The sequence below is a fragment of the Microcaecilia unicolor genome, chromosome 1 (genome assembly GCF_901765095.1).
Source record: "Microcaecilia unicolor chromosome 1, aMicUni1.1, whole genome shotgun sequence".
In the NCBI taxonomy this organism is placed as follows: domain Eukaryota; kingdom Metazoa; phylum Chordata; class Amphibia; order Gymnophiona; family Siphonopidae; genus Microcaecilia; species Microcaecilia unicolor.
Window position 1 is genome coordinate 658,952,087 of NC_044031.1, and position 26,476 is coordinate 658,978,562.

General features: G+C 46.6%; 1 protein-coding gene across 1 annotated transcript in view; it reads right to left on the minus strand.

Moving 5' to 3' along the window:
• The window catches only part of SIN3A (SIN3 transcription regulator family member A), a 399,111-nt gene that overhangs the window by 290,737 nt on the left and 81,898 nt on the right, over positions 1-26,476 (minus strand). Inside the window, exons 4-5 of the mRNA XM_030186804.1 lie at positions 18,437-18,613; positions 618-724 (exon numbers count right to left, since the gene is read on the minus strand). Of these exons, the coding sequence (XP_030042664.1) occupies positions 618-724; positions 18,437-18,613 (284 nt within the window). The remainder of the gene's footprint in view (positions 1-617; positions 725-18,436; positions 18,614-26,476) is intronic.

Here is a 26,476-nt window from a genome sequence, read left to right on the forward strand (position 1 = left end):
TTTAAATAATGTGCTCAGTTTTTTTTGTGTGTTAAAGTGTCTCAAGGTTTTGAGAAGCATTTGCACACAGTTCTCACATCATCGCACGTCCTACCACCAGCCAGATATTAATATTAAAAATTATCAAGATGAAAACAACTATCAAATGTTTAAAGTCACTTAGCTTGGGTGCTGGTGCGAGCAAAGCTGTAAATATTCACAGAGTATCTTCTCAAAACAGCGCCCCAGTCATCTTTCAGTTCATGGACGCTGATCTAAAACAGAGGCTCCAATAACACCTTGGGAACAGGGAATTTAGAAATTCACATCACATGAATTGAGAAGAAAAGGTGTTATTGGAGTCTCTGTTTTAGATCAGCGTCCATGAACTGAAAGATGACTGGTCGCCAATTATATTACAGTTTAGTATATGCAACTCTGTGTATAAAAATCTGTATCAGCAGTAGGTCCAGGTCTTATGTCAAGTTCTTAATCGTTTTCATAACATAATTTTAAAACCGTTAAAGATGAGCAGCAAAAACAACCTCCACCCATAGCCAAACATGAACATTTTCTTTCAAGCTTGAAAAGGTATCACAGCCTTAAGGAATGAGAAGGGCAAACTACTGGTGTCTTACCTTTGAGATTTAAACTCCTTCATAATATCCAAGAAATCATTATAGACTTGAGGCTGACTGCCAAACTGCAGCTTCACCTGATCAAGGTAGGACAAGGCATCCTCCACCTGACATTTAGATAGTAAAATCCATCAAGTTTAGTAAACAAATAATATATAATATTTGCACAACACATACAATACAGTACAGTCTGAGAAGGCTATGTTATAGGGACTTTACATAGACTCACTTTTCCCACACTGAGGCTATACTTCAGAAACTACTTTTACACCAAGGTATATAAGTACATAAGTAATGCCACACTGGGAAAAGACCAAGGAGTACCTTTACTACTTACAACATGCATTTCACAGATTGAGGTCAAATGTCGAATGGCTCAAGCACTGTACAAAATGTTGCAACATTAAGGTGAAATAGAACACTGAATGACCTATGTACTAGAATACAGGGAAACCAAGTTATTGGTTATACATGCCATACCAACTCTCCAATTTCTGGACCATTAATCTCCAATCAGGTGTGACACTCAGTTTCTAGGCAGAGGCCAAAACGAGCCACTGTAATCCGTAGTTGACAAAGTGGTCTTCCCCTGCCCCCAAACCCTCAACAGGTAGATGAAACGCAGTGCGAGGTAAAGGTACTAGCGGTTTCCCAACATTTGAAACAGCATTACGAACACACTCTCTCAAAGATCTCATAAGCTCACACTCCACCATATATGCATATAAGCTCTCCTCACATCCTCACCAACATCCAACCTCCACAACCCCCAAAATCTTGCTACACTGCACTGGCATAGAGTACCACCTCAGCAATACTTTACAGCCATTCTCAACTATGGTAGTAGTAGCCACTCTCAACTAGGGTGGTAGACATCCTCAAGGACTTCATCCTCTGCCAGACTCTACCACTTACCCTTGGACAGAACCCTCCCCAAATCGTTCTCCCACACTTTCATGTACCGCAGTTTCAAGCATTTATAAATATGTGAGGATACCCCCTTTTGTAATGTTGGCCTAAGCAGTTATTCAAAGGTCATCTTACCCACCAAAACCTCCTGCACCCCCCCACACACACTTTAAATATAGTGTTTCACTGCAAATAAAAAAAAAAAAAAAAGTGATCTCTCCATTGCAAACCATATTTAACCCGTAGTTCCTCAAAGCTTAATCCCAGCTCCACCAAACACACCAACCCCGCTTCCTCCCACTGCCTCAACACCTCCTGTCCCCTCCCGGGATTAAACTTGGGATTAAATCTCAAGGATGTATACCAAGAATATTTTCTGTCTTCCATTAACCACTTCTTAGCCCCTGCCAAAACCTCATAGTGAGCCTACGGGAAGAACCTCCTACCTCTCTCCCTCCCCCAGGAAGCCAAGGCAAATGCATCAAGGGGATATCCAGCAGTCCCTCCTGCTTCAAGTCCACCTACTGTTTACATTCTTGAACCTGACACTCTAAAAATAGCATGTAACTGAGCAGCCTGATAATATTTAACAAGGTTGGGGACTGCCAGCCCCCCATCCAATTTGCCCCAGAACAGCAAACACCCCCCTTGTCACCCCAGGGCAGCGTCAAGCCCAGAGCAACTGAAACAGCAAGTGTTGTAGCTGGGTCAAAATTCTAGGCGCCACCTAGACAGGCAGTACATCAAATAAATATAATGGTTCAGGTAAAACCATCATTTTCATCACTTCTACCAGCCCCAGTCATTTGGGGGGGGGGGGGGGGGGAGGTAGGCCCATTTATCCAAATCTTGCCTAATCTGTCATATGAGTGGCCCACAATTAAGATCAAACAAGGTACTATCCAGCCCCCCCATCCCAAACAAGTAGACCCCCCAGATAGCATAACTAAGATCTAATCCACTTAAAAGGATGATGGGGTCGTAATACCTCTGTTAGCTCCAGAGAAAGGTTAACATTCAAAATCTTAGATTAATGCATGTTTACCCTAAATCTTTAAATTCTCCCTTAGGCCTCTAGTTCCCTCACAACCGCTCCTAAAGAATCCTGTGGATTAGTCAGGGAGAACAATAAATCTTGCAAATAAGCTTAATTTATGTTCCTTAGTATTCACCATCAGATCAATGATCTGCAATTGCTCCCACACCTGTTGCACTAAGGGCTCAATCACTAACGCAAATAAAATGGGGGACAACAGGCACCCCTGCCACGTCTCCCTGTGCAACTGGAAAATAGAATAACTACCACTGATCTTAAGGCAGGCCAAAGCTGAGTTATAGAGCACCCTGATCCAGGTAAGAAGGCGTGGTCCCAAGCCCATTCTCTGCAAAACCCAAAACATGAATGGCCAAGACACCTGATCAAAAGCCTTCTCTGCATCAATGGAGAAAAGGACCATGCTTTTACACTGCCACCCAGTCCTCTCCATTAAATTAAGGACCCTCCTAATATTATCACCTACTTGATGCCCCCTAAGAGAGAAATCGACAGATATGAGTCACAAAAAGAAAGATTCTTCCCCTCCTTAGGAAGGAGCATGACCCTTGCCAGTCTCATGAAATATGAGACAAGAATATAGAAGTAATAAAGTGGCATATACCCTACACACTATTTTTAACACAGGACAAAGGGGCATCAGATGTCAATAGCAGGAGCTATGGGATCTCTTAAAGTGCAAAGCTATTCCAAATCCAAGCTCTATAGTGCTCATCAATCACTTGCCACCCATAGCTTTCAACAGTGCAGACTGCACTCAGCGCTGGAAAACTGACACCAGAACATCCAATGAACACATCAAGCAAATGGCATTTGACCTGCATCCAGGGTAACGAAGAGTAGTCACTGCAGTATTCAGATATACTGACAAGCCAATGCCATTTGCTTGATGTGGGAATTGGGTGTTCTGGTGTCACTTTTCCAGCTTCTTCTTGCTCCAAAATAATTTTCTGCTAGTTTTGTTGAAAACTCTTGCAGCCTTGAAAGTTGTTTGTGCTTATGAAAAGGTAAAATTATGTATCATACCTGATAATTTTCTTTCCATTAATCATAGCTGATCAATCCATAGACTGGTGGGTTGTGTCCATCTACCAGCAGGTGGAGATAGAGAGCAAACTTTTGCCTCCCTATATGTGGTCATGTGCTGCCGGAAACTCCTCAGTATGTCGATATCAAAGCTCCATCCGCAGGACTCAGCACTTAGAGAATTACACCCACAAAGGGACACTCTGCCCAGCTCACCACCACCGAAACAGGGGAGGGGAATTAACCCAGCTCATCCCCACACAAGTGGGGGAGGGGAATCCGTCCAGCTCATCCCCGCGGAGCGGGGGAGGGACACCACACCCGCCGATGCGGGGGGATCTGGCTTATCCTGCAACCGCGGGAGGAGCTGACTGACCCTAACACCGCCGAAGCGGGAGGGGTACAAAGCTGCCCTACAGCCGCACGAAGCGGGAGGGAGTGCCGGCAGAATTTAAGTCTCAATCCAGCCCCGTAAAACGGAGGGGAGAGGAATGCAGCAGCTCACTGTAACACAAACTCGTCTCAACTCTTGAAGAATCCAAGTGAAAAAACTTGAACACGAAGTCCTCCTGAAGTAACTGAAGACTAAACTTGAACCTAAAATTCAACCAGAATATAAACAGTACAGATATCTGGGAGGGGCTATGGATTGATCAGCTATGATTAATGGAAAGAAAATTATCAGGTATGATACATAATTTTACCTTCCATATCATCATGCTGATCAATCCATAGACTGGTGGGATGTACCGAAGCAGTACTCACCCAGGGCGGGACATTGAAATCCCTGACCGCAACACTGAAGCTCCAAACCGGGCCTCCGCCCGAGCAGCCACAGTCAAGCGGTAATGTCTGGAGAAGGTATGGGCCGACGCCCAAGTTGCCGCCTTGCAACTCTCTTCCAAGGAGACGGACCCGGCCTCTGCCATCGAGGCCGCCTGAGCTCTAGTGGAGAGGGCCTTCAGCTGAATAGGCGGCACCTTCCCCGCGGCCACATAAGCCGCTGCAATGGCTTCCTTGACCCATCTTGCCACTGTAGGCTTAGCAGCCTGCAGACCCTTACGAGGACCTGCAAACAGGACAAACAGATGATCCGACTTCCGGAAATCATTGGTCACTTCCAAGTATCTGATGATGACCCGTCTCACATCCAGATATTTGAGAGCAGAATACTCTTCTGGGTAGTCCTCCCTACGAAAGGAAGGGAGACAGAGCTGCTGACTCACATGGAAGCGAGAAACAATCTTGGGTAGGAAGGAAGGCACTGTGCGAATAGTCACTCCTGCCTCAGTGAACTGCAGAAAAAAAACTCTCGACAAGAGAGTGCCTGGAGCTCGGAAACTCTTCTGGCTGAAGGATAGCCACCAAAAAGACTGTTTTCAACGTCAGGTCTTTCAGAGATGCCCTCGACAAGGGTTCAAAAGGCGGCTTTGTAAGGCTCTTAGCACCAGGTTGAGATTCCACGCAGGCACCACTGAGTGCAGAGGAGGGCGCAGGTGATTAACTCCCTTGAGGAAACGCACCACATCTGGCTGCAAAGCCAGGGAAGCACCCTTCAGGCGGCCCCTGAAGCAAGCCAGGGCCGCTACCTGGACTTTCAGGGAACTGAGCGACAGGCCTTTCTCCAGACCTTCTTGCAGGAACGCCAGCACTGAAGAAATTGGAGCAGTAAATGGAGAAAGTGACCCTGCTTCACACCACGCTGCAAAGGTACGCCAAACCCTGGCGTAAGCAGTAGAAGTAGAGCGCTTCCTCGCTCTCAGCAGAGTGGCGATGACCTTGTCTGAGAAGCCTCAGACTCTGCCGCTCAATAGCCAGGCCGTAAGACCAAAGGGGAAGGAATCCTCCATCACCACGGGACCCTGATGTAACAGGCCCTGCTCCACTGGCAGTCGCAGAGGTTCGTCCACTGAGAGCCTGATCAAGTCCACATACCAGGGACGTCTGGGCCAATCCGGACCCACCAGGATTATCCGGCCCGGATGCTTTGCCACCCGGTCTAGCACCCTGCCCAACATGGGCCAGGGCGGGAACACATAGAGAAGCTCTTGTGTCGGCCACTGTTGGAGAAGAGCATCTACTCCCAGGGATCGAGGGTCCCGTCCTCTGCTGAAAAAGCGCGGCACTTGGCCGATGACGCCATCAGATCTAGGCTCGGCAGGCCCCAGCGCTTCGTGATGTCCAAGAACGCCTGAACAGATAGCTGCCACTCTCCGGGCTCCAAGGTATGGCGACTGAGAAAGTCCGCCTTGACATTCATGACTCCGGCAATGTGGGCCGCTGACAGCTGTTCCAGGTTCGCTTCCGCCCACTGGCATAGATTCATGGCCTCCTTGGCTAGAGGGGCGCTCTTGGTACCTCCCTGGCAGTTGACATAGGCCACAGCCGTGGCATTGTCCGACAGGACCCATACAGGCTTCAACGCCAGTACCGGGATGAACTCCAAAAGCGCCAACCGAATGGCTCTGGGTTCCAGGAGGTTGATAGACCACTTTACCTCTGCAGGAGACCAGAGCCCCTGCGCTGTCCTTCCCAAGCAGTGGGCTCCCCAGCCCGACAAAGAGGCGTCCGTCGTGACGACAATCCACTCCGGGGTCACCAGAGGCATTCCTGCAGACAACTTGTCTGTCTGCGTCCACCAGCTCAGCGCCTTGCGCACTGCTGGGTCCAAGGGAAGGCGCACAGCATAATCCTCCGACACCGGAGTCCAGCGCTGCAGCAGAGAGTGTAGTAGTGGTCTCATATGAGCCCTGGCCCAGGGCACTACTTCCATCGTGGCCGTCATAGAGCCCAACAGCTGCACATAGTCCCAAGCCCGAAGAGGAGAGGCTACTAGGAACTGGTCCATCTGAGCCTGAAGCTTGACAATCCGATTGTCTGGCAGGAACACTCTGCCCACTTGGGTGTTGAATCGAACTCCCAGATACTCCAGGGACTGAGTCGGGCGCAGCTGGCTTTCCTCCCAGTTGATGATCCAGCCCAGGGAGCTCAAAAGAGCAACCACCCGGTTCACAGCTTTGCCGCACTCTGCATAAGAGGGGCTCGGATCAACCAGTCGTCCAGATAAGGATGGACTTGTACTCCTTCCTTCCTCAGGAAGGCCGCGATGACCACCATTACTTTGGAGAAGGTCCGCGGAGCAGTAGCCAACCCGAATGGGAGGGCTCTGAACTGGAAGTGTCGGCCCAGTACTGCAAAACGCAGAAAGCGTTGATGAGGAGGCCAGATGGGAATATGCAAGTACGCTTCCTTGATGACCAAGGATGCCAGGAACTCTCCTGCCTGCACTGCCGCTATAACAGAGCGGAGGGTCTCCATGCGAAAGAGCCTGATTGACCCCTCGAGGTCGAGGATAGGCCGTACAGAACCTCCTTTCTTTGGTACCACAAAGTAAATGGAGTAACGTCCCTTGCCAAGCTGATTTTCTGGCACCGGAACGACCGCACCCAGGCGGATCAGATTGTCCAAGGTCTGCTGCACTGCCACAGCTTTGACCGGAGACTTGCAGGGAGAGAGTACAAACCCGTCTCTTAAGGGTCGGCAGAACTCTAGCTTGTAGCCGTCTCTGATGACTTCCAGCACTCAAGCGTCTGAAGTTATTGTGATCCACTCGCCCAGAAACGAGGACAGCCGTCCTCCAATCTGCACTGGGGCGTGGACCAAAGCCCCGTCATTGGGTACGAGACCCTAGGGGAGGACCGGAGGGAGCACCTCCGGGACGGCGGTCTCTGCGAAAGGAATGCTGCTTGGGGGAGGATTTCCTCTTGAAGGAAGAGGGGGCAGAGGAGCCCGACCTGCCCGGGCGGTACCGACAGGCTTCCTGAAACCGTCCTCTGGAGGTACCGGGGCGAGCACTAGCCCGAGCCCTGACCTCTGGTAACCTCTTGCCCTTAGACGTGCCGAGATCGGTCACGATTTTGTCCAGCTCGACCCCAAAGAGCAGCTTGCCTTTAAAAGGCAATCTAGCCAGGCGGGATTTAGAGGCGTGGTCAGCAGACCTATACTTCAGCCAAAGCCACCGCCACGCAGAGATTGTCTGAGCCATGCCTTTAGCTGAGGCCCTCAAGACATCATACAGCAAGTCTGCCAAATAGGCTAAGCCCGATTCCAGGGCCGGCCAAACAGCCCTCAAGGAATGATCCGAGGGGGAAGCCCGCTGCACCATAGTCAGGCACGCCCTGGCCACATAGGAGCCGCAAACTGAGGCCTGCAAACTTAAAGCAGCCGCCTCAAAGGACGACCTTAAGGCCGCCTCCAATCTTCCGTCTTGGGCGTCCTATAGGGCCGTGCCACCTTCCACCGGCAACGCCGTTTTCTTAGTCACCGCAGTGATTAAAGAAACCACGGTAGGCCACAGATAGGCCTCACGTTCACTTTCAGGCAAAGGATAGAGGCGGGACATAGCCCTAACCACTTTAAGGCTCGCTTCCAGGACATCCCACTGAGCCGCAATTAAGGTGTGCATGGCATCATGCACGTGGAAGGTTCTATGCGGGCGCTTCGTCCCCAGCATAATGGCAGAGCCAACAGGGGCTGAGGGAGAGACGTCCTCCGGAGAGGAAATCTTCAAAATGCCCATGGCCTGCATTAACAGGTTGGGCAAATCCTCTGAGCTAAAGAGCCGCGCTGCAGAGGGGTCATCCGCTCCATCCGAGCGGGGATCCGTCTCCTCCAAGGAATCCGCAAAGGACCGTTGGGAGAACTCCGATACGCTGCCCTCATCTACATCGGAGGAGACAAAGTCCTCCAATGCCTGGGAATCAACCCGAGGGCGTTTACCTCTGGGGGCCTCAACCTCTTTACCAGACGAGGGAGCAGGGGCAGCGTTTTGCATAAGGAAGGCCTGATGCAGCAGCAAAACAAACTCGGGGGAGAAACCCCCCAGACTGTGCACTTCCGCAGCCTGGGCTACAGCCCTAGACGCACCCTCAACCGGCGCTCGCAAGAGCGGGGGAGAGACATGCTGCGCATCCAAGATGGCGTCCGGCGCGACACTCCGCGAAGGAGCCGCGCGGGAAGAACGGCGCTTAACTTTAGCCGCTTTTGTGCCGTCGCCCAAATTAAGGGCGTTCATGGCATCAATGTCTCCCACCTCAAGGGCGGCCCAAGAAAAAGCCGTCCGAGCCGCGTGGCCGGCCAATATGGCGGAGGAGAGCCGCGGGGGATGGGCGTTTATGGCGGGGAAAAAACCGCCACACCGGAGGAAGGACCGGGACACTCATCGGTCACGAAACTGTCACCCAACAAGGGCGATCAGACTTTAAGACCCCCGCATCCCCTCTGGAAGCGCACATGCAATCCGGGGAGCGACTCTTTGCGCCCTCGCCCTCCGACGCCATAGGCCACGTGGAGACCAATCGGGGAACCCCCTGCCCGCCATAAAAGGTAAAAATTACCTGCTGTCCGCTCCGAGCTGTAACGACCTGGTGTCCCAGTGAGAAGCTGCAATAAACGTTTAAATAAACGCCTTTAAGGACGTTCAAAATTTTTTTTTTTTTTTTTTTTTTTAAACGGAGCCAGCGGGAGGGGGGAGAAAAGGAGGGACCTGGCGCCACCAGGTTTGCACTTGCTCAAGAAGAGCCCTCAACCCCAGGCACTCAACAAAACCTAAAAATTAGGCTTGGAGGCCTAGCCAGAGCTGCTGCTGTGTGTGACCACCACCTGCTGAGATAGAGAACATACTCAGGAGTTTCCGGCAGCACATGACCACATATAGGGAGGCAAAAGTTTGCTTTCTATCTCCACCTGCTGGTAGATGGACACAACCCACCAGTCTATGGATTGATCAGCATGATGATATGGAAAAAACAATTTATGTCCAAGTTTATTTATTTTTATATTCAAAGGTACAATGTGAGAAGTTAACAAGCTGGCGCATATACATCATAAGAAATAATACAGATATGACAGTTGTTATAGGCACAGCTCCATGCTTAACAGATCTTATATAACAATTAACCTTAAAATTTTTAAAGGCTACTGAAATGACAGAAAAAAAATTTGATCACATAATAGAATCACTGAGACAGCTTTAAGATATGTATCTAAGTGTGCCCAAATTTTAGATTTGGAAGCAGGAGAACCAAGCTTGTCTGCTAGAGATAAATCAAATTTATGCACTTATAAATACAGTGCCACCAAAAATGTATCAAAAGTAAAGAATTATCTTTCCAATTATTACGTATAGTCTTTAGCAACTGCAATTAGAATGTTTAATTGATTCTACAGCTAACTAACAAAAAATTATGATCTTCAGTAAAAAAGGATCCTAAATGGGAAGAATAATAATCTTTTCCCAAACTTGTGACCAGAGTGTGTATTAAGGCAGTCATAAATCATATGTTTGAAGCTGCCAATATTTGATTTACATGACCAACAAGTATTATTTGGAGATAATTTAACTAAACACATTTCTATGGAGTCCATATTGCTCTATGATGGAAAAAATACAAAGCTTGTCTATAATTTGCTGAAGATATGTTTCCCATGCTTGGCCCAAAACCATTTCTATTGCTTTTCTGAAAATATATGCTGCGTTTCATCTACCCATGTTTGTGCAAGACTAGTTCTTGTTTTCGCTTTATTAGAGAAGAATATCTTGGAACAATTGTGATGCCATGTGACCTGAAGTATAACTTTTTTTTAGAATAGAAAAAAAGGAAGGCTGTTTTGTACAAGTTGAGTTTATAAGTTTTCCAGCTAGCATATTTTGTCTTAGCTGTAGACACTTGCAAGCTCGATTTTCAGGAAGCAAAAATTGGACTTGGAATATTTTCAGAGTATTATTAGACAACTAGTAAAAAAAGGCCCGTTTCTGGAACAAATGAAACGGGCGCTAGCAAGGTTTTCCTGGGAGTGTGTATGTTTGAGAGTGACTGTGTAAGAGAGAGCCAGAGTGAATGTGTGGGTGTGTGACAGAGTGAGACTGTGTGTCAGTGTGTGTGTAAGAATGAGTGTGTGCGGCAGGGCCCCCCTCCCCTGTTCCTTACGCCCCTCACCCCCTTTCCTCCTCCTTCCTTCCTTTTCCTCCTCCTTCCCCCCTCCCAGTTCCAGCATGGCCCCCCCTCCCTCCGCCTTTCAGGTTTGTGCCCCTCCCTCCTTCAGGGTCCCTCCCTCCCTCCCTTCTTCTTGCCCGTTTCTGTTTGAAAGGAAACGGGCGCTAGCAGACCACCTCCAAGCCGAGGGAGCCACGGTCCCAGGCACATTAGAACGTTGGTGTGTGTGTGTGAGAAAGTGTGTATGACAGTGAGACACAGAGAGTGAAAGACTGGTTGCGTGTGAGAGAGAGAGTGTGTGTGTGTGTGTGACACAGTATGTGTGTGGGTGTGTGTGCATCTCCATATCCTTCTCCTTCCAGCAAGCCCTTGAAGGAGCACAGGGGTGGGCAGTGAAACAGAGTGTGTGTGTGTGTGTGAGAGTGTGTGTGTCACAGTGACACACAAGGAGTGAAAGACTGTGTGTGTGAGAGTGTGTCTCTGTGTGTGTGCATGACCCCTTCTTTCTGTCCAAAGTGCAGGGTTGTCTCCCCCCCCCCCCCCCCCCCGTTCCTTTTTTTAATCCAGCGATTGTGCTCTTTTTCCCATGCCCTCCATCCATGTGCAACATTTGTCCTCTCCCCTTCCCTCTCGTTCTGTTCTCTACCCCCCTTCTCCATGTGTCTTTGTCTGCCATGTCTCCCCTTCAAGTTCCAGGCCATCCCTCCCTCTCCTTCCCTCCCTTAAGTTTACCTGCTGTTAGCCAAGTTTTTCCGTCAGCTTCGTGCAGAGAAGTCTGCAGTTTGCTGTAGCTTCGGGCGCAGCCTGCTTAAAGGTTGCATTATGGTCGACGTCCCCTGCTGAGGCGCCAGGAGGGCGGCTGTCTCTTCACGTGTTTTTTTTTGGTTTGTTATTGCGGTTCGGGGCGGTGGTATTCGGGTCAGCTGGGCGGCAGGTTCAGGACGGCGGCGGTATTCTTGTTAGCTGGGCGGCAAGGCATGATGGCTCCCTCCATCATTCAGGCAGGCTGGCTCCCTCGTCCCGTCTGGTCAGCAGTTTTGTTGCGTTTCTTTGAGGGCGTTTAGTGTGCGCACGGGAGGGTCCATTACGCGGAGGGGGGCGGAGTGTTGAGCTCGGTGGGAGGGATGTCACTGATGGTGCCTAGCAGTCCTCAGAGCCACGGTCCCAGGCACAGAACGTTGGAGGTGAGAATCATATATATAGACTAGTGCAACCAAGCCCGTTTTGTCAAAAATGAAACGGGCCCTAGGAAGGTTCTTGTCTAAGCGATTTCTCCTCTCTCTGCTGCCCTCCCCTCCATGTCCCGCGATTCTTCCCTCCCCTCCATGTGCAGCAATTCTCCTCTGCCCTGCCCTCCCATCCGTATCCCAGGATTCTGACCTCCCCTCCAGTGACTCTGCCCTGCCGTCCCCTCTGTGCCGCGATTCTCCCCTCGCCTCCCCATCCCCTCCATGTCCATCGATTCTCCTCTGCCCTGCCCTCGATGTCCCGCGATTGTGTCCTCCTCTCCATGTCTAGCAATTGTCCTATGCCCTGCCCTCCCATCTGTTCATAACATCCTGACATCAGCTCACCTCCAGCATTCCCTTCCCTCTCACTGGCGAGGCATTTATACCATAGAAAAACTAGAGCTTTGAGGAGCACGAGCCGCACTCCACAGACATACGTGAGTGCCTTCCCACCCGCCGCTGCGCAAATCCAACTCTTTCAGTTTAAAGCAAAAATCAAATAAAAACATTCAAGGAGACAACTCCAAAGGGAGGAAGGCGGGATTGTGAAAATATAAAGCCTGTTGTCCTCGAAGAATAACTGCTACAGGTAAATAACTTCGCTTACTCAGAGGATAAGCAGGCTTATAATTCTCACAAGTGGGGAATCCCTAGCAACAGTAATGAAATTCAAACGTGCATGGGATAAACACAAAGGGATTCTGTTTAAAAGGAACGGATCCATGGAATCTTAGCGGAGATTAGGTGGCGATGCCGGTAATTGGGAAGCGAAACCGGTGCTGGGCAGACTTCTACAGTCTACGCTCTGATTGTGACTGGATAGGGATGAGCTGGAGTGTAAATTTTAAGGGGTTTCTACGTTAGCTTCAGAACTTAGTACAAGAACAGTGCTGGGCAGACTTCTACAGTCTGTGCTCCGAGAACGGCAAGGACAAATCAAAGTATCACATACCATGCAAAATGAGTTTATCTTCTTGGGCAGACTGGATGGATCGTACAGGTCTTTATCTGCCGTCATTTATGTTACTATTGGTCAATTGAGCTTTGCAACAGCGAGGACTTAACGAAGATTAAGCTGAAACTATATACAAATCAAATGAGAGTGCAGACTGGAATAGAATAAAATGAGCCTAGGAGGGTGGAGTTGGATTCTAGACCCAAACCAGATTCTACAACCCTGACTGCCCAAACCGACTGTCTCGTCGGGTATCCTGCTCAAGGCAGTAGTAAGATGTGAATGTGTGGACTGAATACCACGTCCATGGCTCTGACATTATGAGCCGTGACATGACCCTCCAAGGTCAGTCCAGCCTGGGCATGTCCCGATGGCGAACTCCATACCATTGGGATCACAAGAAACAAAAAGCTGGGTGGACTGTCTGTAGGGCTTTGTCCGCTCCATGTAAAAGGCCAATTGCTCTCTTGAAGTCCAAGGTATGCAAGCTGCTTTCATCAGGGTGGGCATGAGGATGGGGAAAGAACGTTGGCAACACAATCAACTGGTTCAGATGGAATTCCCGACACCACTTTCAGCAGAAACTTAGGATGCATGCAGAGGACTACTCCATTGTGATAAAACTTAGTATAAGGTGCATCCACTACCAAGGCCTGAAGCTCACTGACCCTATGAGCTGAAGTAACAGCCACCAAGAAAATGACCTTCCAGGTCAAGTACTTCAGATGGCAGGAATTCAGTGGCTCAAAAGGAGCTTTCATCAGTTTGGCGAGAACAACATTGAGATCCCATGACACTGGTGGAGGTTTGATAGGGGAGTTTCACAAAAGCAAACCTCTCATGAAACGAACTAAAGGCTGTCCAGAGATAGGCTTACCTTCTACATGCTAATGATAAGCACTAATTGAACTAAGGTGAACCCTTACGGAGTTGGTCTTAAGACCAGACTCTGACAAGTGTAAAGGTATTCAAGCAGGGTCCGTACCAGAAAGGGGATCTATGGCCTTGCTGTCACATCAGACTGCAAACCTCCTCCATTTAAAAGAGTAACACCTCTTAGTGAAAACCTTTCCTTGAAGCCAGCAAGACCCGGGAGATACCCTCTGAAAGACCCAAGGAAGCAAATTCTAAGCTCTCAACATCCAAGCTGTGAGAGTCAGAGACTGGAGGTTGGGATGAAGAAGTGACCCCTCGTTCTAAGTGATGAGGGTCGGAAAACAATCCAATCTCCACAGTTCTTCAGAGGACCATTCCATAAGAAAAGGGAACCAAATCGGATGTGGCCAAAATGACGCTATCAGTATCATGGTTCCGCGGTCTTGATCGAGTTTCAACAAAGTCTTTCCTACTAGAGGTATTGGAGGATATACATACAGAAGGCCTGTCCCCCAATCAAGAAGGAAGGCATCTGATGCTAGCCTATCATGGGCCTGAAGCATGGAACAGAACTGAGGGACCTTGTGGTTGATTTGAGTGGCAAAAAAATCCAGAGGAGGTGCCCGACTCTCGTAAGATCTTGCGGGCTACGCTCATATTGAGAGACCATCATGAGGTTGCATTATCCTGTTCAGCCTGTCAAACAGGTCATTGTTTACACCCGCCAAATAAGTGGCTTAGAGAAATATGCCGTACTGGCGAGCCAAATGCCACATCTGGACAGCTTCCTGACACAGAGGGCGAGATCCGGTGCCCCCCTAGTTGTTGGTGCTAATACACTGCAACCTGTTTGTTTGAATTAGAACAATTTGACAAGACAGCTATCTCTGAAAGCCTTTAGAACGTTCCAGATCACTCAAAACTCCAGGAGGTTGATCTGAAGATTCGTTTCCTGCGAGGACCAAGCACCTTGAATGTGAAGCCCATCTATGTAAGCTCCCCATCCCAGGAGAGAAGCATCCATCATAAGCACTTTTTATGGCTGAGGAATTTGGAATGGAAGTCCCAGAGTGAAATTGGACCAAATCGTCCACCACTGAAGAGAGCGTACAAGCTCCAGGGACACCTGGATGACATATGCTAGACCCCTCCCCCCCCCCTCCGTGGCCTGGTACCACTGAGAGGCTAGGGTCCATTGAGATGATCTCATGTGCAAGTGTGCCATGGGTGTAAAGTATACTATGGAAGCTATGTGGCCCAACAATCTTAACATCTGCCGAGCTGTGATCTGCCGTGAAGTTCAAAACTTGGATGCTAAGGAAACAAAATTGTCCACTCGCACCGCTGGAAGATAGGCTCAAACAGTCCTCGTGTCAAGCAGGGCTATGAGCTCCAATTGTTGAACTGGGCGGAAATGGGACTTGGGTTAGTTTATAACGAACCCTAGTAGTTCCAGCATCAGAATAGTCATCCGAATGGACTCCCGAGCTCTGTCCTCTGAGGTGCTCTTCATCAGCCAATCATCGAGATATGGGAACACATGCATTCCCAGTCTGCATAGCAATGCTGCGACTACCGCTAGACACTTTCTAAAGACCCTGGGAGCTGATGCGATGCCAAAAGGCAACACGCAGTACTGAAAGTGATGAGATCCCAGCCGAAATCGAAGATACTTCCAGCCCAGTGAGCTGGAAGTATCGGGATGTGAGTATATGCATCCTTCAAGTCCAAAGAGAATAGCCAATTGTTCTCCTGAATTATGGGAAGAAGGGTGCCTAGGGAAACCATCCTGAACTTTTCTCGGACTAGAAATTTGTTCAGGGCCCTAAGGTCTAGGCATTCCACCCCCTTCTATTTCTGCACAAGGAAGTACCTGGAATAGAATCCCTGACCATCTTCTTCAAGTGGAACGGGTTTGACCGCATGGGCCTCAGGAAGGGCAGAGAGTTCCTCTGAAAGCACCTGCTTGTGCTGACAGCTTGAAGAATGAGCTCTCAGTGGGCAACTTGGAGGTTTGCAAATCAAAGTGAGGACGAATCCAAGCCAGACTATTTGAAGAACCCACGTCGGAGGTTATGAGAGGCCACCTTTGGTGAAAAATCACCTCTCTCCAACCAGCAAGTCGTCCGGGACGAACAATGACTGTGGCTATGCTCTGCTGGAGCCAGTTAAAAGCTCATCCCTTGCTTTTGCTAGGGAGCAGCAGGGGCCATTGACACATGCTGTTGACGTGAACGAGCACACTGGGGCTGAGCCTGAGCAGGCTGGTGGGCCTCAGGAGTGTACCTACGCCTATATTAGGGAGCACTCTCCGACTTACCAAAACACCTCCTAGATGAGGAGGCAGATGCAGAAGACGCCCGGCAGGACAGAGAAAACCTCGATTTGGTCCACGACCTCCTCAACCTTCTCTCCAAAAAGGTTATCCCCCCCACAAGGGGCAACCACCAACCTCCGTTGAACAGAATGTTCCAGATCAGAAACACGCAGCCATGAGAGTCTGCGCATTGCTATACCTTGAGCAGAGATCCTATATGCCACGTCAAAAAAGTGTCGTAAGTGCCCCTGGCCAGGAACTTGCAACACACCTTCTGCTGCTTGATCAACTGGCAAAAAGGCTCGGCCTGCTCTGGAGGGAAGGCATCGACCAAGTCCGACAGCTGCCTCACCGAGTTCCGCAAGTACACGCTTGTGAACAGCTGGTATGACTGGATACAGGAGATGAGCATAGTGGCCCGATAAATCTTCCTCCCAAAAGAATGCAGGGTCCTAGCTTCTCTGCCTGGGGGAGCCAAGGCATAGCCTCTAGTACTCTTGGTTCTTTTGAGAGCGAAGTCCACCACCATGGAATCATGACTGGGACCTTACAAATCCTGGGTCCCCTTGGATACGATACTGTGTGTCAATTTCCTTGGAGACCACAGGGACAGAGGGGACGCCCAGTTCTGAACGAGTACTGCCTTGAGTATCTCTTGGAGAGAAGCCATCACAGCCTCCTTAGGAGGTGAGGTATAGTCCAGGACCTCAAGTACCTTGGACCTGGGCTCATCCTCCACTTCTACAGAGAATGAAATGGTGTCAGCCATTTTCCTCACAAAAGATGTAAAAGAGAGCCTCTCAGGTGGAGGGGAGGGCTCAGAAGGGATCCCATAGGACTCGTTGGAGGAAAAGTACCTGGGATCCTCTTCTGATTCCCATGAGCGCTCCTCTTCATTGTCGGATAAAACTTCCCTAAGGGACATCCGAGACTAAGCCTGCCTTGATGCAGAGGACCCATGTCCTCAAGAGCGGTAACAACAGACCAGTTCCCATCTCGACTCCAGCAAAGCTTCCTCAACTGACATCAAGGGGGTAATAGCCTGGGTGGCAGTCAACACCGGGGCCAGAGGCTGCACAGCGGGCTGAAGACCAGGCGGAACTGGAGCCGGTATGGCAGGTGCAAGCGCCCCGATACTGATGCACATCGCTACATGAGGCCATCCAAAAGCTCAGGGAGAAATGCCCGGATGTGCTCATCGAGGGCTGACATCGGGAAAGACTATGGCGTCGGCTGAGGCACAGGTTGCAGTCGCTGAGGCAGATGTGGGAGCAGAATCTTGGCTGCTTGGAAACACACATATCGACACCTCCTGGATGGAGGGAGAGCAGTCCTCCCGGCACCAACGCTTCTCGGGTGCCAAATTCCTCGGCCCCCCGGAGCTCCCGGCACCATGGGTCGAAGGAGACCGGTGATGGTACTTCTTGGTCTTCGCTAACATATCACCCATGCTCCTCGATGCCGATGAGGATGACATTGATTGGTCCCAGCAGGCCTGCACAGCAGGAGGCCTCGCGACAGGTGGAGACCCACTCAACGCCTCACTACTCCCAATGTCACGGGGTCTTGAAGCAGCCATGCCTACCGTGACTCCCGGTGCAACACTTAACGTTGATGCCGAAGAACCAGACCTGGCTCCAAAATTCTTTACATGTTGAGCCTCCCGGGAAACCTGGATCCTCTTTTTCATTTGAAGGCAGAGGACACAGTTGGCAAGGCTATGGACGGGCCCCAAAGCACTGGAGACACCAAGAGTGAGTGTCCTTCCGAGATGGTCCAGTTGCACCGGGTACACTTGTAATCACTTGGAGTCTTCATGGACATGGAAGGAAAATCTGCACCAACCAAATCAAACGACGATGGTGCCTGAAAAAAGGATTAAAGGCACAAAAAAAAAAAAAAAAAAAAAAAGAAACCTGACCAGACAGACCTAAAACCAGCCTGCGCCAAAAAAGAAAACAAAAAAAAAAAAACAAAAAAACAAAAAAAAAAAAAACTTAAAAATGAGGGACAAACTACTAAGGTAGTAGGGTTCCCCCCCCCCCCTTTTTTTTTTAAGAGAAAAATAAAATGGAGAAAACAGCCAAAGGCACTCAAAAAAAAAAGCGCAATCGCTCTAAACCGGGGGGTGTGAGGCGACACCACAAAAAGCAGCCGCTCCTCACGCGGAAAAAGTAAAACAAAGTCGCGTTTGCATGGCGGGCAGGAAGGCAGTTGCAAATGCGCGGTAGAGTGCAGCTCGTGCTCCTCAAAGCTCTAGTTTTTCTATGGTATAAATGCAGGACCAGACGACGCGGATCGACATCTACCCACTTGTGAGAATAAGCAAGCCTGCTTGTTCTTGGAGAAAAATGTTTTTTTCTACTGTGGACTTGCCCGTCGATGGGTGAAATCTAACGTGATTAACAAAATGCTAAAGAAAAGCACTAGAGATAAAGGCTCCTTGAGCCTGCTTTACCTTTAGCCTCTGGAACTGCTGTTGTCCTTGAACAGGTGCTGCTGGAGGTGTTGCATGGGCATGGCTCTGCACCACTTGGCTACTATGTGCCTGTGCTGGTGTAGTGTGATGGTGTCCACTGTGGACAGTTGTTATAGAGGGCCCATGACCGCTTGAACTCTGCGGTACAGCAGACACCTGCAGATCAGAAAAATTATACTGTGAAAGAGAAAATCTGTAGCTGGGAAGAACACTCCACAACTGCAACATAAGCAAAAACAATTAGTCAATCATCCATTATCAACACCAGGACCCCAGTTCTGTACAAACACAGCCAATGCACTACCAATGGAATTAAATGCTTGAGGACACTATAAATACTAGAAACAACGCTGAAAGAGGAGAATGAAGGAAATGGATATAGAGAAAAACTAATTTCTCTCTACCATTAAAAAACAACCATTTGTGGGGCCCTAACAAAATGTTTAAAATGCAGAGAAACATAGGGAGATCAATATTCAAATATACTCAGTCAAAGTACAGTTTGAAACACCTCAAATTTAGACATTTCAAAATGTAAACAATGCAATCCTTTTAGATGGCACTGCAGAATATTCATTTATAACAGCAAATGTCTTAGTCAGCAGGTATAACCTGAAATACCTATTTGTGCACCCACCTACATAAAAGATTTACCATTTTCACAACTAAATATTGGCAAAGTCCCAGCCCTTTCCAGATGGATAATTTGGGACTCACAATATGCATCTTCAAAATAATCTGCTCAGGCCTGAAGATTTTCTATTTAAAAAACAAAGGGGTCAATATTCAAAGTTAGTTAACAAGGTAAGAGTGCCTCTTGCCTAGTTAACTGTTGCTAAGCGAGCCCTTGGAAAATCAAGAAATAAAGGAATTATGGTTTTGTTCCTTTTTAGAATATGTACCAAAAAATCAAGTGTAACAATTTCTTCAAATAGCTAATATGGAGTTCATCTAAGCAAAGATCATACTATTTTAACAATGCAGATATATGCTACATATTCTAAATAGGAAAAAAAAAAAAAAAAGGACTCTCAGAAAATCTATTTGCCCATTAAGCAACCAATAAGTTGCTACATCAGGTGGTTACTTCTTTTCATTCACTGGTGTCCCCTACTAACAGTGAGAGAGAGTGCTTGCCAACAATATGCACAAAAATATTTACATTCTTGAACAGTATTTTAGAAAGTACTACTACTAATCATTTCTAAAGCGCTACTAGACGTACGCAGTGCTCTACACACTTGAACATGAAGAGACAATCTCTGCTCAACAGAGTTTACAATCTAATTAGGACAAACAGGACAAACAAGAGATAAGGGAATATTAAAGTGAGGATGATAAAAAAAAGGGTTCTGAACAAGTGAATAAGGGTTAGGAGTTAAAAGCTGCATCAAAAAGGTGGGCTTTTAGCTTAGATTTCAAGACTGGCAGAGATGGAGCTTAACGTACCAGCTCAGGAACTCTATTCCAGGCATATGGTGCAGCAAGATAAAAGGAACGGAGTCTGGAGTTAGCAGTGGAGAAGGGTGCAGATAAGAGAGATTTACCCAGTGAACGGAGTTCCCGGGGAGGAACGTAGGGAGAGATGAGAGTGGAGAGATACTGAGGAGTAGCAGAGTGAATGCACTTATAGGTCAATAAGGAGTTTGAACTGTATGTGGAAACGGATAGGAAGTCAGTGAAGTGACTTGAGGAGAGGGCTAATACGAGTATGACAACACTGGCGGTATATTAGTCGTGCAGCAGAATTTTGAACAGATTGAAAAGGAGAGAGATGGCTAAGTGGGAGACCTGTGAGAAGCAAGTTGCAATAGTCTAAGCGAGAGGTGATGAGAGTGTGGATGAGGGTTCTGGTAGTGTGCTCAGAAAGGAAAGGGCGAATTTTGCTGATATTATAGAGAAAGAAATGACAGGTTTTAGCAGTCTGCTGAATATGAGCAGAGAAGGAGAGGGAGGAGTCAAAGATGACCCCAAGGTTACGAGCTGATGAGACAGGAAGGATGAGATTGTTATCCACAGAAATAGAGAATGGGGGAGGAGGAGAGGTTGGTTTAGGGGGAAAGATGAGAAGCTCAGTCTTGGTCATGTTTAGTTTCAGATGGCGCTGCGACATCCAGGCAGCAATGTCAGACAGGCAGGCTGATATTTTGGCAAATGGGATGTACAAATGGAACTCGAGGTGTTTAGGGCATCCCTTTCTTCTTTCTGTAGTTATAGATTTTATTTTATTCTGATAACCGTTTTGACCAACTTGGGTTGTACTAGCGGTATATCAAATTTCTTAATAAACTATAACAGGCTCCGCATATATGCGCCAGCCACATGAGGCAGGAAGGGAAAAATTAATTCTTACCTGATAATTTTCTTTTCATTAGTCCCAACAGATCAATCCAGAGACTTGTGGGTTGTGTCCCTCTACCAGCAGGTGGAGATAGAGAGAACCTCCGAGGTTTGCTATATGTGGACCTCTGCAGCCAACTGAACCTCAGTATGAACAATACCAAAGCAGTGGAATGGAAACAATAGAAAACTCTCCTGACACTGTCAGACCAATTGCCCAACATACATCCACCACTTCTATATTTATTTTATTAATCAAACATAGTAACATAGCAGATGACGGCAGAGAAAGACCTGCACGGTTCATCCAGTCTGCCCAACAAGATAAACTCATATGCGCTACTTTATGTGTATACCTGACCTTGATTTGTATCTGCCATTTACAGGGCACAGATTGTAGAAGTCTGCCCAGCACTAGCCCCGCCTCCCACCATCGGTTCTGCCACCCAATCTCCGCTAAGCTTCTGAGGATCCATTCCTTCATGTTTATCCCACGCATTTTTTTAATTCCGTTACTGTTTTCATCTCCACCACCTCCCAAGGGAGGCAATTCCAAGTATCCACCACTCTCTCCGTGAAAAAATACTTCAACATTTTTCTTGAGTCTGCCCCCATTCAATCTCATTTCATGTCCACTAGTTCTACCGCCTTCCCATTTACGGAAAAGGTTCGTTTGCGGATTAATACCTTTCAAATATTAATTAATGTCTGTATCATATATCACCCCTGTTTCTCCTTTCCTCCAGGGTATACATGTTCAGGTCAGCAAGTCTCTCCTCATACGTCTTGTAACGCAAATCCCATAGGGTCATTCCATGTCAAGTAGTCTGGTGGTCCCTGCGCAACCATTACGGATTTCGATGAAATTTTCTGTGAACATTCATACATGTCCCCAATGAACATTGGTAAAGTTTTACGTTCGCCGATGCAGTACTTGCTGAGATATAGTAATCTGTTTGACCCCATACTGCAGCCTTCTATGGTATGACTCCGAGATTTTGGCAACTTTGAGACACTATCTCTGGCAATTTTTTGTTGAGAGAAACAAAACTTGGCCATCTTGTACAACATTTTGCACTCTATTAAACAAAATAATTAAAAAAAATCTTCATGAGCGATTTCCATAAAGCAAACTTGGTCCAAAAAATGTGCGGCACGAAAAAATTGTAAAGTTTGGCTTTATATATCTCTAGAGAATTAAAGGTGTGATAAACGTGAAACCTTGCACACAACAACTTAACAACACAAGGTTTTCGAATATAAAATTTCCTCCTCCTAATATTTTCCATTAGTTCACAAATTGAGTGTAAAGTTGATGATTTTTGCAAAACTGCCAAAAATAGGGTATTTGTAGCCCACTTTTACAAAAAACACTGGAAACACTTTTTAATCATTTTCATTAGACAGAGCATGTTTCAAACCCCTTAAAAAGTAGGGTTGGTTTTACATCGCTGGCATATAAGGCCCTAGAAATAGGGACAAAGTTGAGGATGTTGCTATCGCAACGTTATATACTTCAACATGCATTTTTCTATATTGTGTTTTCTTTCCATTTCTGCTGAAGTTTAAAGTGTATAATTCATTTTTTGTATGCTATATGAATCTGTTAGTCTACTAGCGGTGCTTCTACACTAATGACATTGGTTAAATATTCTGTAAGTACCTTACTGATGCCGCACATTAGCATGTTTCGGCTATAAGATTCTGTACTGTGCAGGTGTAGTTGTATGTTTCTGTCATAACATAAGAATCTTTGTAACTTCTCTTTTTCAGACTCACATTTAATACACTTCATATTAATTTTTGCGATTTTGCTTAATATGCGAAAAATGAATGTCAAAGAGTCAACTGACAATCCCAACTTTGCCCATTTGCGTTGTTGGGAAAAAATTGTCGTCAACTTGCCACCATGGTTCATTTTATTCTAAAGAAATTGGGCTGCATTATGTGCACAGTTTGTCCGCCAATGAAAAAATGATAACTACTCGGCAATCGGAGGTTGAGTTCACAGACGACGACCAAATCTGCCTTCATCACAAAGCGATGTATTTGGAAAAGTACAAAATGAAGCAAAAGTCGTGCTGCAACCCATTCGACAAACAAAATCACATAGTTAAGCATGATGATTTGAAAAAATTAAACACAAATATGTGAAGCTGGGCCAAAAAATGTGTTCCAAGTGTAAAGCCAAATGTGTTTCTATGGTCGAAAGCAAGGCAGAGTCATCATCATCAGAAAATTACGATATGGACATTTCAGTCACTCTTGATCAAAGTTTGACTGATTTGGGGACTTCTCCAATAAAAATTTGGAGGCTGGCCAGTAGGGATAAAACTGGATATGTGAAACGAAAAATTGAACGCGTGCAGAAAGTGGTAGCAGAAAAAATAATGGTAGCCGCTGCAGTATCAGCCGAAGATATTGGACAAACTAGCAAGTTGGCTGCTAACGAATTTCGCCTGTCATGCCAAGATTACACTGACCTAATCGAAGATGTGAAAACGAAAATTAAAATATCCAATAGATCCATGAAAATTCAACTATTGACTTTGGCCCCAAAAAGTTGGTCAATACCAGTGACAGCAAAAACGTTGAGCGTTTCAGAACATATGGTTAAAACAGTGCGAAAATTAAAGCAAGAGAGGCATTTGTGCACTACTGGATGCAAAAGTTGGCAAACTGCTACCAAAGGCAATCGCCGACAAAGTTCGAGATTTCTACGAGGATGATGAATTTAGCAGGATGTGCCCTGGTCAAAAAGATTTTGTTTCTGTTCGGCTTGATGGCATCAAGGTTCAAAAACAAAAGCGGTTGCTACTGTGCAATCTGAAAGAAATGTATGTAGCATAGCGAAACAAATATGGTACTGAAATAGTTTTTTCCAAATTCTGTGAGCTCAGACCAAAGTGATGTTACTGTTAGTGCCTCAGGCACACATTCCGTCTGTGTCTGCACCATCCATCAGAATGTTAAGCTTATGCTACAAGGTACCAACATTAAAGAAGACTACAAGATGCTCATGGGAAAGGCAGTTTGCAATCTGGACGCCAAAGATTGTGTGTTGTAGCGATGCCAAAACTGTCCTGGTGAAGAGGCACTGATAGCATATTTGGAAGAAATATTTGAGGACTGGGACTCAGAAGAATCAATAGAATTCAAATGGGTTCATACTGACCGTGAAACGCTCAACACACACGTTCTCACTGTTGACAACTTTATTGAAAAACTCGCCAGCAAAATTTGGAAACTGACTGGCCACCACTTCATTTCAAAACATCAAAGCGAATATTTGAAGTCATTAAAAGCTGGCCTAAAAGAAACCGAACTTATCATACTGATGGATTTTGACAGAATTATTTGTTTGTTGTCCAAGACGCTGCTCAAGGCTTTCACTGGGAGAATTCACAATGCACAGTGCATCCATTCGTCGCTTATTATATAAAGATGGCGTGCTGCAAATTCTCAACTGCTGCAAAATTTCTGATCATATGCAACATGATACGGTTTCCGTGCACATGTTCATTCGGAAGTTGATTGAGTTTTTGACGAATAAAACAAAGATTACAAGAATATACTACTTTAGTGACGGTTCAGCAGCACAATACAAAAATTACAAAAATTTCATCAATCTGTGCAATCACAAGAATGATTTTGAAATTGAGGCCAAATGGAACTTTTTTGGCACGTATCATGGCAAGTCACCATGTGATGGAGTTGGTGGCACGACTAAACGTTTGGCTGCTCGAGCCAGCCTCCAGCAACCATTAACCGACCAAATACTGACACCAATAACTTTTGTGACAAAAACATTCATGGAATTAAATATATGTATGTTCCGACTGAAGAAATCCAAGAAAACAGGATGCTGTAAGAAGAAAAATGGAAAGCTAGCTGCACAATAGTTGGCACAAGAGATCATCACCAGTTTGTGCCAGTTGATTTGAATTCAATTTCTGTCAGCAAAGTTTCAAATGACACGATTAACTTTGTGGCCAAAATTTCCCAATATCGTCGATCCTAATTTAAAATTGGCCAAATTATTGCATGGTTGTTATGTTGCCTGCATTTATGACAATAAGTGGTGGGTAGGCAATGTTGTAGAAATTTCCATCGAACAAAATGATGCATTGGTAACATTTATGCATCCACCAAGCTCGGCTCATTCATTTTATTGGCCTGAAAGAAAAGATGTTTGTTGGATTCCAGCACAACATCTTATTTGTGTGCTTCCAGTGCCATCAGTTACGTTGTCAGGCCGCCAGTATCAATTCCCAGAAGTGACACTAAAGAAAGTGGTTCGTAAATTCAATAATAAATAAGCAATCGTTGGAATTTGGCAGTTCATACAAACATTACGGACTTCGGCTTGGGAACCATTTAAGATACCCACATTAGGCTTAGGAACCTAGGATAAGCTGCCCAATCGTCAGCTTGGGAACCGGACAGATACCCACACAAGGCTTTGAAACCTTGATGAAGAAACCAAACTAGAGGCTTGGGATCCTCATCCAAGAAACCCACCCGTGGCTGGTATTGCACAGCTATCGGGCGTTGACCCCTATGGCGATGGGGTTACTGGTTCAAGTTCCTGAACTGGTAGTGCCAATGTCACCTAGGACCAATGCAATTTAGGTACTAATAATGTCTGTATAAAACAAAAATAATAGAATGCATGTGATGTTGCGATAGCAGCGTGCGATAGCAAAGTCCTCAACTTTGTCCCTATTTCTAGGACCTTATATGCCAACGATGAAAAACCAACCCTACTTTAAGGGGTTTGAAACATGCTCTGTCTAATGAAAATGATTAAAAGTTTCCAGAAGGTCTTTTTTTGTAAAAGTGGGCTAAAAATACCCTATTTTGGGCGTTTTTGCAAAAATCATCAACTTTACACTCTATTTGTGAACTAATGGAAAATATTAGGAGAGTGAAATGTTGATAAGTTGTTGTGTGCAAGGTTTCACGTTTATCACACCTTTAATTCCAGAGATATAAAAAGCCTAACTTTTACAATTTTTTCGTACCGCAAATTTTTCGGACCAAGTTTGCTCCAAGTTTTCTTCATGGAAATCGCTCACAAAGATTTTTTTTTTATTATTTTAATAGAGCGCAAAACGTGGTACAAGATGGCCAAGTTTTGTTTCTCTCAACAAAATATTGCCAGAGATACAGTGTCTCAAAGTTGCCGAAATCTCGAGTCATACCATAGAAGGCTGCAGTATGGGGTCAAACAGATTACTATATCTAAGCAAGTATTGCATCGGCGAACGTAAAACTTTACCAATGTTCATTGGGGACATGTATGAATGTTCACAGAAAATTTCATCGAAATCCGTGATGGTTGAACATGGCTCTTCTCTGAAATCAGACCACTTGACATGGAATGACCCCATACCACTGTTGTAGCTTTTCTTTGCACTGCTTCAATTCTTTTTACATCAAGATACGGCCGCCAAAACTGAACACAATACTCCAGGTGGGGCCTCACCAACAATTTATACAGGGGCATTAAAACCTCCTTTCTTCTGCTGGTCACACCTCTGTCTATACAGCCTAGCAACCTTCTAGCTATGGCCAACCGCCTTGTCCCACGGTTTCGTCGCCTTCAGATCCTCAGATACTATCATCCCAAGATCCCTCTCCACGTCCGTACATATCAGACTCTCACCGCCTAACACG